A 15,079-nucleotide genomic window follows, 5' to 3' on the forward strand; every position below is an offset into this window, starting at 1 on the left:
GAGGACCCAGGTTTGATCCCTGGCCTTGCTCAGTAGGTTAAGGATCTGGTGTTGCCATGAGCTGTGGTGCAGGTGGCAAACGTGGCTCAGATCTGATGTTGCTGTGGCTGTGGTGTAGGCCAGCGAATACGGCTCTGATTTGACTCCTAGCCTGGGAATATCCATGTGCCTTGGGGTGGCCCTAAAGAGGCCAGAAAAAAAAAAAAAAAAAGCTAGGTCAGATCTCTGTCACTCTTCTGCTCAGAACATTTAGATTCTTTCTGAAGTTTCTCAGAGGTAAAGCCAAAATCATTAGCATGGCCCATGAAGCTCAAAATAATGTGGCCTCAGCCACTTCCCTGATTTCCTCCTTTCTTTGCCATACTGGCCTCCTCACTGTTCCTCAAATATGCCAAGTTTTTTCCTACCTCAGGCCCTTTGCTCTTGCTGTGCCCTTGGTCAGGAATGCTTCTTCTTCCCTTAATTCATGTCTCTGCTCATATGACCTCCCCTTATCAAGAGTGCTTACTCCACTAGGGCTCAATAAAACAGCAAGCCTCTCTCCCACTCATGGTCTGTGATCTCTTGTCCTGCTTTCTTTGTCTTAATGGGATCTATCTGCTATCTACTTCCCCCACCCAGAAGATGCTGGAGGGAGCCTGCTCACAGGGGTTAGAGGCTACTATATACATTGCTTTCCAACTCTCAGTGACATCAGGATGTGGTCTGAAACCCATCAGGTTCAGAATATTCACCAAAGGAAATCAGAAAGCACAACTCAGGGATTACCTTTTCCTTCCTGCCCTTCCTTCATTCTTTCTGAAAACGAGTTTACCACCTCCACCTATTCCATGCTCCTAAAAAGAATGTTATATGAGAACAGAATGCTTTGGCTTTTTTGTTCATTGCTGTTTTCCTAGTGCCCAGAACAGCACCTGGCAGAAATAGGCTCTCAATGTCCATTTTTTAAAACAGCAATAAAATCAAAAAGCCATCATTTTTATATAAGCATTAGGAAAACAAAACCTGATCAGCTTTTTTTAGATTTGGTTCTACTCACATCTGCCTATGTGACTGTGCTGATACTCTATACAGGTTTCCCCCACTATCCAAAAGTAGAGCATTCCTGTGAAAGCCTATAAGCTGAAATGGCATAAAGGGAAGAAGCAATTACCTTAGGACACATCTTGCTAACAGAGGCACAAAATAAATTGAGATAAGGCACAGATGCTCACAGACACGGTACAAAGCTCTGGTGCCTGGATGCTGAGAGGCTGGGTACAGTTCCTGGGGAAAGAGCTTGGCAGTGCCCCTCTCAAGGCTCAGAGGTCCCCTGACTCTATAAAGCCAACTCCGTTGCAAACAAATGCTGAGCGGTACTTTTGCTTCTCACCTTTTTTTTTTCCATACAAGTGCAAATCCTCTCTGGATTTCTTTCATGGAGCTACAACAGGTACCCAAGTAGGTTTTCATAAAAGAAAAGTGGTGTAAAGCTAACTTTCAAAATGCTGGGGGTACCTGTGCCATTTAGAATTTAATTATGATCTGGGTATTTACAAGGTAGCTGCATTCAAATTAACATCACACATTTGAAATACACTGCCTTTTATCAATAGAGAAGGAACTGGTTAATTGTCAGTTAAGCAGAAGAAACAGTCTTCTTTCCACAAAATGCAGTTTGAAAGTACAACCTTAGAAATATTTTAGGGAGGGAGTGGGAGGGATCGGGAGCTTGGGGTTATCAGACACAACTTAGAATAGATTTACAAGGAGATCCTGCTGAGTAGCATTGAGAACTATGTCTAGATACTCATGTTGCAACAGAACAAAGGGTGGGGAAAAAAAATGTTATGTATACATGTAAGGATAACTTGATCCTCTTGCTGTACAGTGGGAAAATAAAATAAAATAAAATAAAATAAAAAAGAAATATTTTTTGGTGATATTGGTATGTGCATACGGAAAGTTGAATATGTGCGGCATGTCAGTTTCCTGTACTAAAACCTGGGGAGCCTCTGTCACTGTGGAGTTCCTCCCTCTGGAATTCAAAGCAATCCTAGAACTGCTTTCAAGAAGTCACATAGAAATTTTGACATAAATATTTCTCCCTTTTTTTTTCCTTTTGTTTTCATAATACTGTGCCTTGGCTAAAATGCAACGTGATTTTTTTTAATTCATTTGATTTACTACAACCAAGGTAAGATGTTTTAGGTTAGGTAAACTTGCTGGACATCAGTTTTATGATCTGTAAGATGGAATGCCTCGGCTTGGTTCATTTCCCTTAAAGTTGGAATCGAAAGTTAGCAGAACTTACCTAAAATCATGTGCTCCCCCAACACCCATTTCACAGATGAGGAAGTAAAGGCAGAAATAGAAAGAACAACTTAAGCTCATTAACGACAGAGCAGCCGCCCCAAACCACACTTCTACTTTCTAGTCCCCTATACTTTCTAACACTCCCGAGGATGAAATTCTTCCTAAGAACGCTGAGACAAAACTACCTTTTTCGGGAATTCCTGTTGTGGCTCAGGGGGTTAAGAACCTGACATGATGTCCCCGAGGATGTGGGTTTGATCCTTAGCCCTGCCCAGTGGGTTAAGGATCCAGTGTTGCCACAAGCTACGACATAGGTTGCAGATGCAGCTCGGATCTGGCATTGCTGTAGCAGTGGTGCAGGCCAGCAGCTGCAGCTCTGATTAGACCCCCAGCCCAGGAACTTCCATATGCCACATGCGTAGCCTTAAAAACAAAACAAAACAAAACAAAGAACCAAACAAATTATCTTTTAAAGCAGGATCTCTGAAATTTAATGAGATAGCCCGTGGCAAAAAAATAAAAACAAAAAATACCAAAACCAAAACAAAAAATTTTGTTGTGTTCCAGAACATACACTCACTTACACATACACAGTTTCACCAAACAACTTGATCTACACAAGCCACTGACAATGTTCATTCTAGTCAGGTCTGATTCATTCTTTTTTTTTGTTTGTTTTTTAGGGCTGCACTTGCAGCACATGGAGGTTCCCAGGCTAGAAGTCTAATCAGAGCTACAGCTGCTGGCCACAGCCAGGGCAATGCCAGATCTGAGATGAGTCTGCGACTGACACCACAGCTCACAGCAACGCTGGATCCTTAACCCACTGAGGGAGGCCAGGGATCAAACCAGCAACCTCATGGTTCCTAGTCGGATTCGTTTCTGCTGCGCCATGACAGGAACTCTTGTTTCATTCTATTAGTGCTGGACCACTATTAGATCAGAAATCACAGTGATAAACCCTCTTTTTAAAAGGAAAGGGCCTTTTGAAATGTAGATCCAGAGAGTTTGTATATATAGCATAGACAAGATGTATATGATGTAGCACCTTGCTCTTTACATAAGCCTGGAGAGGGAGGATGAGGGAAGGAAGGAGGGAGGGAGAGAACGAGAAGGGAACCATAAATATATTTTAGGTTTCAAAGGATAAGAATTTTTAGTTTAGTTTTTACATTTGGATAAAAATCTCCCAATTTCTCTCCAGTGACAAATTTCCAAACTGGTAACTTGAACAAAAGCCCAAGTAGAAAAGCAGATCTGGAGTTTGTGTGCATTGTGTTGGGAGTCAACATTTAAATTTCATTAACAGGGCAACACATAGAAGCTTTTCCGTTTCCTATAAATGTATTTCAAATCACAGCAGGCAGAGAAAACAGTTCATCTTCAACTAGATCATGAATTTTTACATAATGAGATGCTGTGAAAAACAAAAATAATGTGAATACACAGATAAATATTTGCGGGGTGCCTGGGTATTTTGATAAATAGTATCTGCTCCACACATGTTCTGCCTTCTTCTGTGATCTATAAACCCCCACAGAACGTCTTCCACTCAATCTGTCTTCATATTATATCGCCTTTTGTCCTATGTTTCCAAGCTTTTCTCACTCCATACTGGTGTCTTTACACTGTGTAATCTTCCACTCCCAAGCCTGCTGCTTCCATTCTAGCCAACACAAGGGTCCCCTCCTACTTAGTTTTCCTCCTCCAGGCTATATGTCTCTTTCCATGAGGTGCTTATATTGCAATCATTCTGGAACATTCTGGAAGAAGCTAGCCTCTCTTTTGGTCCTGGCCACATAGAACTGCTATAGCATAGGGAAGCCGGGAGCTGCCAGGGGATGGTGTGCAGGGATGGCCACCATGAGGATGCTGAGGATGGAAAGGAACCCCTTCCAGAATCTTGGAAGCCAGTTTGGTGAGAGAAAGAGGGACATATGCCTTGGTGACACTTTTTTGAGTACCTGGATGAGATGTCACCTAAACCCAAAATTCCATTGACTTGTTCAATACCTTCCAATCATTTGTCATAAATTATCTTTTTATCTATCCAGTTCGAGCTGAGGTTTTCTTTTGCAACTTAAAGATTTAAAAATGGATATTATTATTCACTTCTTTCTTGCTCATCCATCCACAAAGCCCCTTTCGGCCACACCCCTTCTCCAATCTCTCTTTAGAACGTAAACTTGTTTTTTTCTTTTTTGTTGTTGTTGTTGCTATTTCTTGGGCCGCTCCCGAGGCATATGGAGGTTCCCAGGCTAGGGGTTGAATCGGAGCTGTAGCCACCGGCCTACGCCAGAGCCACAGCAACGCGGGATCCGAGCCGCGTCTGCAACCTACACCACAGCTCACGGCAACGCCGGATCGTTAACCCACTGAGCAAGGGCAGGGACCGAACCCGCAACCTCATGGTTCCTAGTCGGATTCATTAACCGCTGCACCACGACGGGAACTCCCTAGAACGTAAACTTTTTCAAGCTGAGAAATGAACCCGACTTCCTGAAAATCTCACTCGAAAGTTTAATAGTAATAATACAAAAATAATGATGATAATACCCACAACCGTGGCTCCTACTTAATGAGTGCTTATTATATACCAATGATAAGTTCAGGCAGTGGTGTTTCAAAATTTTCTTCAAATTTACTTTCCAAAACCCTGATGTCCACACCACACTTACATCAATTAGATTTTGGTAGCACAAGAATCTCTGGGAGTAGAAAATAGGGTCATCATTTTTAAAGCTCTCCACGTAATTCTACGAGCAGTTGAATTTGAGAACCTCCCGCTAAAGGTTTCCTAATGAATTATTTTATTTAATCCTTATAGCAATGATATGAAATGCTCATTTAGTATTAGCATCATTTAGCTAGTGAGGAAGAAGTCCGAGTATCAGAAAATTCACACAGGTAACAGGCAACAGATACGGCTTAGAAAATATTAAAATAGACTGGGGTTCATAAACATCAGCACGTAATAGGAAGTGAAAAAAGCCAAGAACACGGATAATCCACAGAGAAAGCAAACTTTGGTGGAAAAAACAGCAAAAGCCAGAGTATTCAGAATACTGCTACCTGACCTTAGGAAACGCGTTTTAAAATGGAAAAGTGGTTTATAAGCTGAGCAGAGGACACACCCTAGTTCTCTTCATTTCCCATCATTCCATAGATTTTTATCAAACTGCATCCATAAATGAAACTTAATTGATAAGCAGGCTACGGGCTGCAGTGAAAGAAACAGGCAAGCCTGAAAGAAACTCTCCATGTGGCAGAGGAATTGATTTAGACTCCCAGAGCTTGGAGACAAAAGGGGTCTGATATAGTGTAGGCAACTGTCTTTAACCAATATTGATAAGAAACTTCAAGTCAGGCCAATAAACCTGCACTCAAAAACCAACTTTATAACCGTTATCAATACAGTTCTTGGAACTAAGAAGCTTACCTGAAACCTGACTAAAATGTCATTGAGAGAAGAAGAAAAAACATTCTTTTCTATATTGAAAATTGAACAATTTTGAACCATCAGCAAAGCATTAATGTAACCAGCTTGATACAAAACTGAAAGAACTGTTGAAATACAATCATATGATAAATGTAAATCATGGACTGTATTCACATGGAACATTTAAAGAAATCATCTTGAAAATAATTCTGATTTTTCTTTCCTTTCATTTTTTGCATTTTCCTGTAGAGCATCTTAACCTCTTCAGCAATAAAAGCAGTATTTGGCTGTTTGCTCTATGACAAGATTTGCCACCAGCTACTGCACTGTTACATATCTGAAGAATAATCATTCTAGGGGACTTTTTGCTTCCTGCATCTCCGCAGCAACAGATAATTTTTGGTGTCAAAGAAAGTCTTTTGACTTTTAAGGAATAAAACAAAAGTTGTAGGTAGGGATGCAAAGTAGAAAATTGCTAGTTTTATACCAATTATGGAAGGAGGTGAGAGTTCCTCAGTGACCCTATACAAACTTATTTGCCAATATTCTCTCTGTGCTATCAAAGAAGTCTTTAAAGTACAAAAATTTAAATATGATAAAGCATGGTCTCCACTTTGATGGCGAGTCAATACATCCTACTACTATACCCTACCAGATAATCTTTATTCAAGATTTTTACACAGTCTTCCAAAACTAAGTAACTAAAAACGCTGCTTTGACTATTTCTTCAGTAAGTTTTCCAAATCCAAGCAGACAGACAGTCCACATAACTGATCCCAAAGTCAGCCCTTGTTCACCAGGAACACTTGCAGAAAGAAGATTCGGTGCCCCCTGGCTTCAGGGATGGCATGATTCCAACCACAAAACATTTGAGTTAAAGGGTCTTATTTGTCTAAAAGGTTAGTTCACATACGCTTAGGAAGCTCAAGGACTTTTTCAAATACTTTCAAGCACATTTTAAGTATTTAGAATTACCCAGTACCTTGGGCATTGTTTTTTTGTTTTTGTTTGTTTTTTTTTCCAAACAAACAAACAAAAATTATTCGAGGGCATAAAACAAGCCGAACAGCCAACTATGTATGTATTCATTGTTTCCATCTCTTAACAAAAATGGAAGTGTTTAGGGCATACTGGTTTCTGGAAGGACTCGCTGTTTTATGGTGTTTTACAACATCTACAACAGAGAAACTTTTCATTGGGGCAATTAATTGATACCATGACACAGCTAAACAATCAAGGCAGCATCTGGTGTGTGTACAATGCTCCATTTCCTACCTTGGGAGCCTTGGCGTGTTTCCCGCATCTGGCATCTTTGACAAGGCTGAGATCTAACAGCTCGGTCTCCTGGAAGGCAAAAATGTGAAATTGTTAAGCATCCACACAGATCTCTTCTCTTTGTTTTATATCATTGACAGCACTTTAAAAAATGAAATATTATCTTGAGGCTAGCCTGAAGATTTCTCCACAGTTGGGATATTTTTCCTTTCACATGCATTGCTTATCAACTGAATTGGCACGGAAATAAAAAGGTAGCTCATCGCTAGTTCTCCATTTAATATAACAGGTATAGATTATAGTACACATTGTAAGTCTAATGTGTGTGGTTTGGGTCCCCAGTCAATTCTACAAGCCATACTTAAGCAATGATGAATCAGACCTTCCTGTACTCTTGTTGAAAAGTAATTCTGAGAGTCACTCTGAGTGCAGATCATGGCATGTCATTCTTCATCATTAGGGAGGAGGGGTGGAAGAAAAGACACTTCTATCAGCTCGCAAGATCTCCCGCTCACTTGGCCAAGGAAAAGAGATAGATCTACCTAACCTATGCCCAACCCCAGCCTTTTGTGCACCTAACTTATGCCATGATCTTTTCATTTACTCATTATACATTTTTGAACACCTATAAGACGCAAGTTGCTCTAGGATCTAAGACTCGTAAGAGATGGCATCTTCTCTGGATGGATTTGCCATCAAATGAGTAGTAAAGAACTATACATGCTTCTAAGGTCCAAAGGAGAAAATCTGCAACCTCATATACTCTACCCACCAAAATTATCGTTCAGAATAGAAGAAGAAAGAATCTCTCAGACAAGCAAAGCCTAAAAAATAAAGCAATACTAAATTTATCCTAAAGGAAATATTGAATAGTCTTCTTTTCATAGCAAAGAAGTAAGGATCTATAGGAAAGAGAAAATCACCATTGGAAAGTAAATCATTTAAACAAGCCAGTACACAGATTAAAAAAAAAAAAAAATCAAGAAATATACAAGGGAGAGTTTGCTAAAGCCAATTTTCAAGTTAACTGCATGGAGTTCCCTTCATGGCTCAGTGGTTAATGAATCCAACTAGGAACCATGAGGTTGTCAGTTCGAGCCCTAGCCTCACTCAGCAGGTTAAGGATCCGGTGTTGCCATGAGCTGTGGTGTAGGTCGCAGATGTGGCTTGGATCCTGCGTTGCTGTGGCTGTGGTGTGGGCCGGCAGCTGTAGGTCGATTTGACCCCTAGTCTGGGAACCTCCATATGCCATAGGTGGAGCCCTAAAAAGCAAATAAATAAATAAAGTTAACTGCAGAGGAGGGTCAAAAGAGAAAAGACATCTTTTTTTTTTTTCTCTCTAGGGGCTCAGAAAAAAGTGGAGTAGTCACTGAGCATAGAGAAGGAGGAGAGAAAGTGCCACCCAGTTGGAGGGTATAATATGAGCAAATATCCAGACAAGAGAGAACTGGAGTTTGGGCAGAACCTTAATGTCTTCATAACCCTTATGTGCTCAGAGAAAGAGAACAATGCATGGGAAGCAGGGAGGGAGGGGAGAGGGATAAGGAGGCATCCAGGAGTGAGGAAGAGCAGGAGAAGGCATGATGGCAGTCGGGGAGGGGAGTCACAGGGGCAACATTCAGAATCCCATTGCAGGGGCATGGAACCTAAGAAGACAACTCATGGGAGATGACACCAGCAAGGGATTTGGGCAAAAGGATGAAAACCCTGAAAGTCTGGCTAGGGTCACTGAGCCAGGAAGGTTGTGACCTGCACACCACCAAGTTACACAGTGGATTCAATCACCAGCCAGATGGGACTCTGGTGCCATGAGCAGAGTCCTCTCAAAGTGATGCCAGCCAGCCAACCAGTTTTCTAAACAAGGAGCCAGTGGGATGCAGACAACTGACCCCCTTCTCCGGGCAGGGGCATTGCATCTGGACAGGAGTGGCTATAATTTCTTTTTTTTTTTCCTTTCTCTTTTTTCATAAAAATGTTTGGCATATAAGTGAATTACAATATTGTATTAGTTTCAGGTGTTCAACAAAGTGAATCAGTCATATATATATATATACACACACACATACATCCTTTTTCAGATTCTTTCCCCATATAGGTTATCAGAGTATTGAATAGATTTCCCCGAGCTACATACTAGGTTCTTGTTACAGACTGATTTTGTATACAGTAGTGTGTATATGCCAGTTCCAAGCCCCCAATCCCTCCCTCCCTCTCAGTATTTCCCTTTTGGTAACCATAAGTTTGGTTTCAAAAACTTTTGAGTCTTTTCCTGTTTTGTGAATAAGTTCTTTTGTACCATTTGTTATTAGAATTCACATACTAGTGATTTCACATCGTATCTGTCTTTCTCTGTCTGACTTAATAGTTGTTTGAAGGAATTGTTTGGGAACCCTAGGGTGCCAGGCTTTGCAGAGGATTTCCAAATGTCTGGTGCAAAAAGGTCTGATTCTTTTCCTAAGCTAACGTAAGCCTGATGATTGCAGGATAATAAGAGTCAAAGAAGAGGTGGAGTCTCTCCATTGGGATGCAAACCTCACAGTAAATGGAACAGAACACCTGGCCCCTCACACTTCTACCTGGCCTGAAGGGAGACAAGGCAGCAGTGCCTTCTCATTCTTTGCTCACCTTGGCCTTGTAAGTTTGTTTTCCCTCATTTTAGTGAATTCCTTAACCCATGCCCTGTTGTCTGTAACTCTGTGGAAACCTTCCCAAACCCTGGTGTGACAGGCAGCCACCCAGTAGGATCTTGCAAGACAGAGCAACCGGTGCCATGGTTCCCCAAAGGCCGCACCATCCACAATACCAAAGGTCACCTTATGAGTGTTAGAAACCAATGGTATCAACTGCTAGACTCAAGGCTTCACTTAGGCAAATGCATACAAAGTGTTCAGAGGTGAGGAGGTGGAGGCTTTGGCCCAAGTTTCTTCATCTTCATGGCAATGGCAGCCAGTATTTGTTGGAAGAAGAGAAGTAGGAAGAGAATGGAGCTTGAAGAAGCTTAAACTAGAAGACCAGAACTAAGTGGAATGTTGAGAGACAGGAGACCAAATGAAGGTAGAGGTATTGGGCATAAAGTGGAGCGTGATTATATGGAGGCAGAATTGACCAAAGGAGAGCAAGGAGGCAGAAACAGCACCAGGGGTCCCAGCTTCCTCCCAGGACTTGGAAGTTTGGGCAAAACGATAGAGCATTTTGGAGTTACTGGTCAGAGGGTTTTATCCAAGGGGAAATGTCAGTTATTAATTCATTCAAGCATCATTTACTGAATGCTGCCTATGTCAGGTACAGGCTAGGGACTGAGGAATGACACCCCAAAATACAAAGAGAACTCATGCACAAAACCAACTGTTGTACTCTAAAGGAGACATTTCAAAGTGCACCGCAGATGTGGACTAGAAAGAGCCATGGCCTTTTTTTCAGTCAGTACATGAGGATGGAGAGGAGTTTGTCAGCCTTTTAATTCTTTGTGTTTGGTGAAGAGGGTTCCAGGGAGAGGAAACAGCAGTTGCATAGGCACAGAGGCAGGAGTCCTGTGTAAAAAAAAAAAAGTCACTCTGGACCCACCACAGAAGTGTATAGAGGGTTGTGTTACTTCTGGACTTAGCAGTCATTATCTGCACCTCCTCTTTGTAATTATTCATAAACACTGACATGTAAGTTTGGTGCACATTTCCATAAATGTGGCATAATATTGTATACATATATATAGGCAGAATAAAGGTCACACACACATTCACGATGCATTCACCTCATTTTATAGCAACATTTTCTATTCAAGGAAATCCCTCCCAGTTGAATAAACAATAGACTTCAACTTTACTTACTTGTTTTCACGCACGAAGTACAAATTGAGTTCACCAAGAACTAGACCTTAGCCGGCATCATTATATAGACTTCCCTATTATGGATAACGAACGCTGTTTTCTACTTTCAGCTCCAGAGGAAACATTCATTTCCCAAGTCACGGAGGGGTAGTTAATACCAGCTGCCCCAGGGAGTCATTCGGATACCAAGGCGACTAAGAAACTTCTCTGGAGCGCGCGTAAAATTGTGCGTGCAGGAAAACCACCGCAGGGCACTATCAACGTGGGCAATGCAGTGTGGGAAAGACCCAGGTGGAAATATCCCCAGACTCATTCGGTTAGAAAGCCCTGATTAAAAGAGCGTCTCCCACTTCTATTAGCACACAACAGCCACTCCTCTGGGATTTCACTACATCTTGGTCTCTCCTCCACTATCAAGAAAAGGAGGAACCCAATGCACATTACACAAATGTGTTACTGGTACCGTTAAAACTTTTTCTAGGTTAATTTTCTTGTGCTAAGAGTTTTAACAACCCACTTTCATGATTAGAAAGCAGTGAAGGGGTCCCTTTCTCAGTTCATTTAAGGGTTGCTCTTTCAGGCTTAGGGAATTCACTATTCCTTTCCTCTTTTCTTTAAGAGAGGGAGCCCATGTGGTTTTTAAGTGGAAAACCTGGGTTTGAGTGAGTGCCCTAAAGTGGACTTTTCATGTATTCAGTCAATCATCATTCCACACTGAGCATCATTACCATCTATAAAATGAGTATGACAATACTTTTTATATCAGCAGATCTCAAAGCCTGCATTAGCCAAGAAGACTTGTAGAAATACTGATCAGATGAGAACCACCCATCAGAGTTTCTGGTTCAGTGGGACAGGCCTGAGAACCTGCATCTCTATCAAGCTCTCAGGTGATACTGTTGCTACTGGTCCATGGACCATACTTGGAAAAGCATTGATATACTAATTCATAGGGTTGTTATTATAAGGCATTTTAGGTGAACATGATTGATAAAACTACACACTACCTATATATTATATTGTAGAAAGACCCTAAAATGGTCATTTCTCAATACAGGGCAGTGTCAAAAATTTTACACCTACTGAAGGCAAAAACTGTGCCTTGTGATGAATAACGTAGGCTCAAATTTGTTTTACTGAAGAAAAACTGGAACGCAAAAGCTGTCAACTCCTAACGTGTCTTTAGCATTGTTTTACTCTTTAGTGTTAAATTATACTTTAAATTTTACTCACACAAGAAATGCCTCCATTCAGAATTCAAGCCATTGTTTAATTTTTTAATTTTTGCTGAAAAATACTACACTATATAACCTTTGTGTTACACTTCATAACATTAGGGACATTTAGAAAAGCAAGAGAAGGAAATGTGTTCTCTCTTGCCTCTAAGCCCATCCAACAATAGACAGGGGGTTGGGGTGCCCAAATCCCTGTGGGCTAACTGGATCTATAAAGGAAGAATGAACAGACCCTCTTTATTTCCACAGCACCCAATGGCCCATGCAAAGCTCGAAGACCACATTCCTAGGACTCCGGATGCATCCACTCAAGTATTGAAGGATATGCTTTCATCAGTAAGGACAAAAGTGAATCAACAGTAATCAAAGATTTACTTTTGATCCTTTGAATGAGGGATGAGAAAACTGAGACAGGCAAGCTAAGGGAAGACCAAATTATCTCTGATGTTTACTATTCAGCAGAAAGATGTCCATCCATCAGCCACCAGCACACTGTGAAGTAGATGAGCCATGAAATGCACTGCAAACTCCAGAAAGAATACAATTTAAAACTCAAGCCTCTTTCAGAATACCAATTTCTGTGCGTTGCCACCAAATTCCATTAGTCACCCAATAGAATAATGCGTTTCAAGTTTACACAATACATAATCAGAGCAGCGATCATGGCCATCAACGTTACACAGGGAAGATATTAATGGCTGGGTATGGGGGGTGATTATGGCTACCTTTCTATGTGGTATATTCATTAAGTTGTTCAACCTTGATTTACCAGAAGTAGAAGTCATTAATATGTTTTATTGACTGCCACCACCCCCACCCCTGCAAAATGTCCAATGTTCAAATGAAACAACTTTAGAGTCCTTCAAGGAAGTATTTTATTTTAAAGAGAAGCAGATAAAATAGATTCAACTCTTTGCTCCTTAACTTGATTCCACTTCTGAGGGAGTGAAAATCGGTTTAGGATACCTCACAAAAAAGAAAAAAAAAAAATCCTTGCTCTCTCTGTTACCTAGTCTCTTATTTGTTTCCTAGCCTCAATTTGTGTCTTTTCCCCCACAGTCTGCAATGGAGCCTCAGTGTAGGAAATACTCATGGAAAAGAGGATGCCCAGGTCATCAGTACCAACTGCAGAAGAGAAAAGAGAAAGGTGAAGCATCTGGATTATTTTATTGAAAAGATCCTAGGTTTGCAGTTTCCATTGTAGCTCAGTAGGTTAAGAACCAGACATAGCATTAAGTAAGGATGTGCATTCGATCCTTGGCCTCACTCAGTGGGTTAAGGATCTGGCTTTGCCACAAACTACGCTGTAGGTCATAGATGTGCCTTGGATCTGGTGTTACCATGGCTGTGGTGTAGGCCAGCAGCTACAGCTCCCCATCAACCCCTAGCCCAGGAACTTCTATATGCCGCAGGTGCAGCCATAAAAAGAAAAAAAAAAAAATCCTAGGCTTCATATGAACTTCATAGAACTAGGAGGCAAAACATTTCAGTTGTCTCTTGGAATTATCATTTGTAATCTATGCATTATTAAGCCCGCTATTTCAAGATGTCTGTGCCTTGCATCCTCGTCAGTCAAAAAGATGCCAATGCAAGCAATGCCTTCCTCGGCAGGCTGCTGTTCAATCAACTGCGATATTAAACTGAGAATTTCACTTAGCAAGCAGGGAAAACTGCATACATACAAACTCCTTATGCTTGCAACATATCTCATTCCAAGTGAAGGGAAAAGACCCCAGTAGGAAAGACAGAAACGGACAGGAAAAGCATCTAATAAAAAGGCACAGAATGCAAACAAACAGATAAAAAAATCTAGAATGCCTAGAGATATTTTGTAAAACCTGAGACCAAAGTAAGATAGACAACTTCTAGAGGAAATTGATTTTACTTTTAGCATCATAATTTTAATGCAAAATAAGGTGAACATTTGAAATGGAGAAAAAGCAATGAGTTGTGAGTTGTAGGTATTAACGTCATTTTGAGCCAATAAAGTAAAAACTGAAAAATTAGTGTAATGAGTAAAAAGGTTCCTATCACTAAAGAAAGCAGTCTTTGAAGGCAGTCTTTGCAGCATCACCATATCATGAGTATTACATTCCTCCCTTTTGCAGAGAACTAAGAGAGACCACCAAGAATGACAACTGTTGGTTGGTTACACAACTGCATCACCAGTTTCAAATTTTTGCTCACCTGTAGTAAGCAGAATTCCAAGCTGGCCACCATGGCCGCTGTCCTTGATCTCCAAGCCTTTGTGCCACCCCCTCATGATGACTGTAGTCAGAACTTGTAACTTGCTTCTAACCAACAATACAGCAAAGGGGATGGACTATTTATTCCTCTGGGATTATGCTACCTTAGATGGCAAATGTGAAGGAATTTTGAAGTTGTAATTAAAGTCTCAAAGCAGAGGACTTAAATATAACTAAATGAGAGTCTTTCAAAAGAGATCTAGCAGTGGGAGACTCAAAGCAGCAGCGACTTCGCCTGCTGACTCTGTTGTGTCTTGTCCATGAAGACCTAAGGGCCTCGGTCCTGTGGTGACAAAGAACTAAATTGCGGCTGCAACAAGGATGACTTTGGAAGAAGACCTCCAGATGAGAACACAGACCAGCAGACACATTTAATGCAGCCTGTGAGACCCTAAGTGGGTGAGACCTTGACCCATTTGAAACTGTGAGATAATAAATGCATGTTGTGTTAAACTACTAAGTTTGGGAGTTCCCATCGTGGCTCAATGGTGAACAAACCTGACTAGCCTCCATGAGGATGGGTTCGATTGCTGGCCTTGCTCAGTGGGTTAAGGATCTGGTGTTGCTGTGAACCATGGTGTAGGTCACAGACATGGCTCCGGATCCCACGATGCTATGGCTGTGGCATAAGCCAGCCACTAACAGCTCTGATTGGACCCCTAGCCTAGGAGCCTCCATATGCCATGGGTGCTGCCCTAAAAAGACAAAACAAAACAAAACAAAAACACTGAGTTTGTGGTAATTTGTTATGCAGCAATAGATAAC

The 15,079-nt window shown here is 41.2% G+C and overlaps 1 protein-coding gene across 2 annotated transcripts in view; it reads right to left on the reverse strand.

Moving 5' to 3' along the window:
• PLCB1 (phospholipase C beta 1) overlaps positions 1-15,079 on the reverse strand; it is a 731,149-nt gene that overhangs the window by 470,921 nt on the left and 245,149 nt on the right. For both annotated transcript variants that reach the window (XM_047771691.1, XM_047771692.1), the window contains exon 3: positions 7,010-7,078. In XM_047771691.1, the coding sequence (XP_047627647.1) occupies positions 7,010-7,078 (69 nt within the window). The remainder of the gene's footprint in view (positions 1-7,009; positions 7,079-15,079) is intronic.

Source organism: Phacochoerus africanus, chromosome 3, assembly GCF_016906955.1.
Source record: "Phacochoerus africanus isolate WHEZ1 chromosome 3, ROS_Pafr_v1, whole genome shotgun sequence".
Lineage (NCBI taxonomy): Eukaryota > Metazoa > Chordata > Mammalia > Artiodactyla > Suidae > Phacochoerus > Phacochoerus africanus.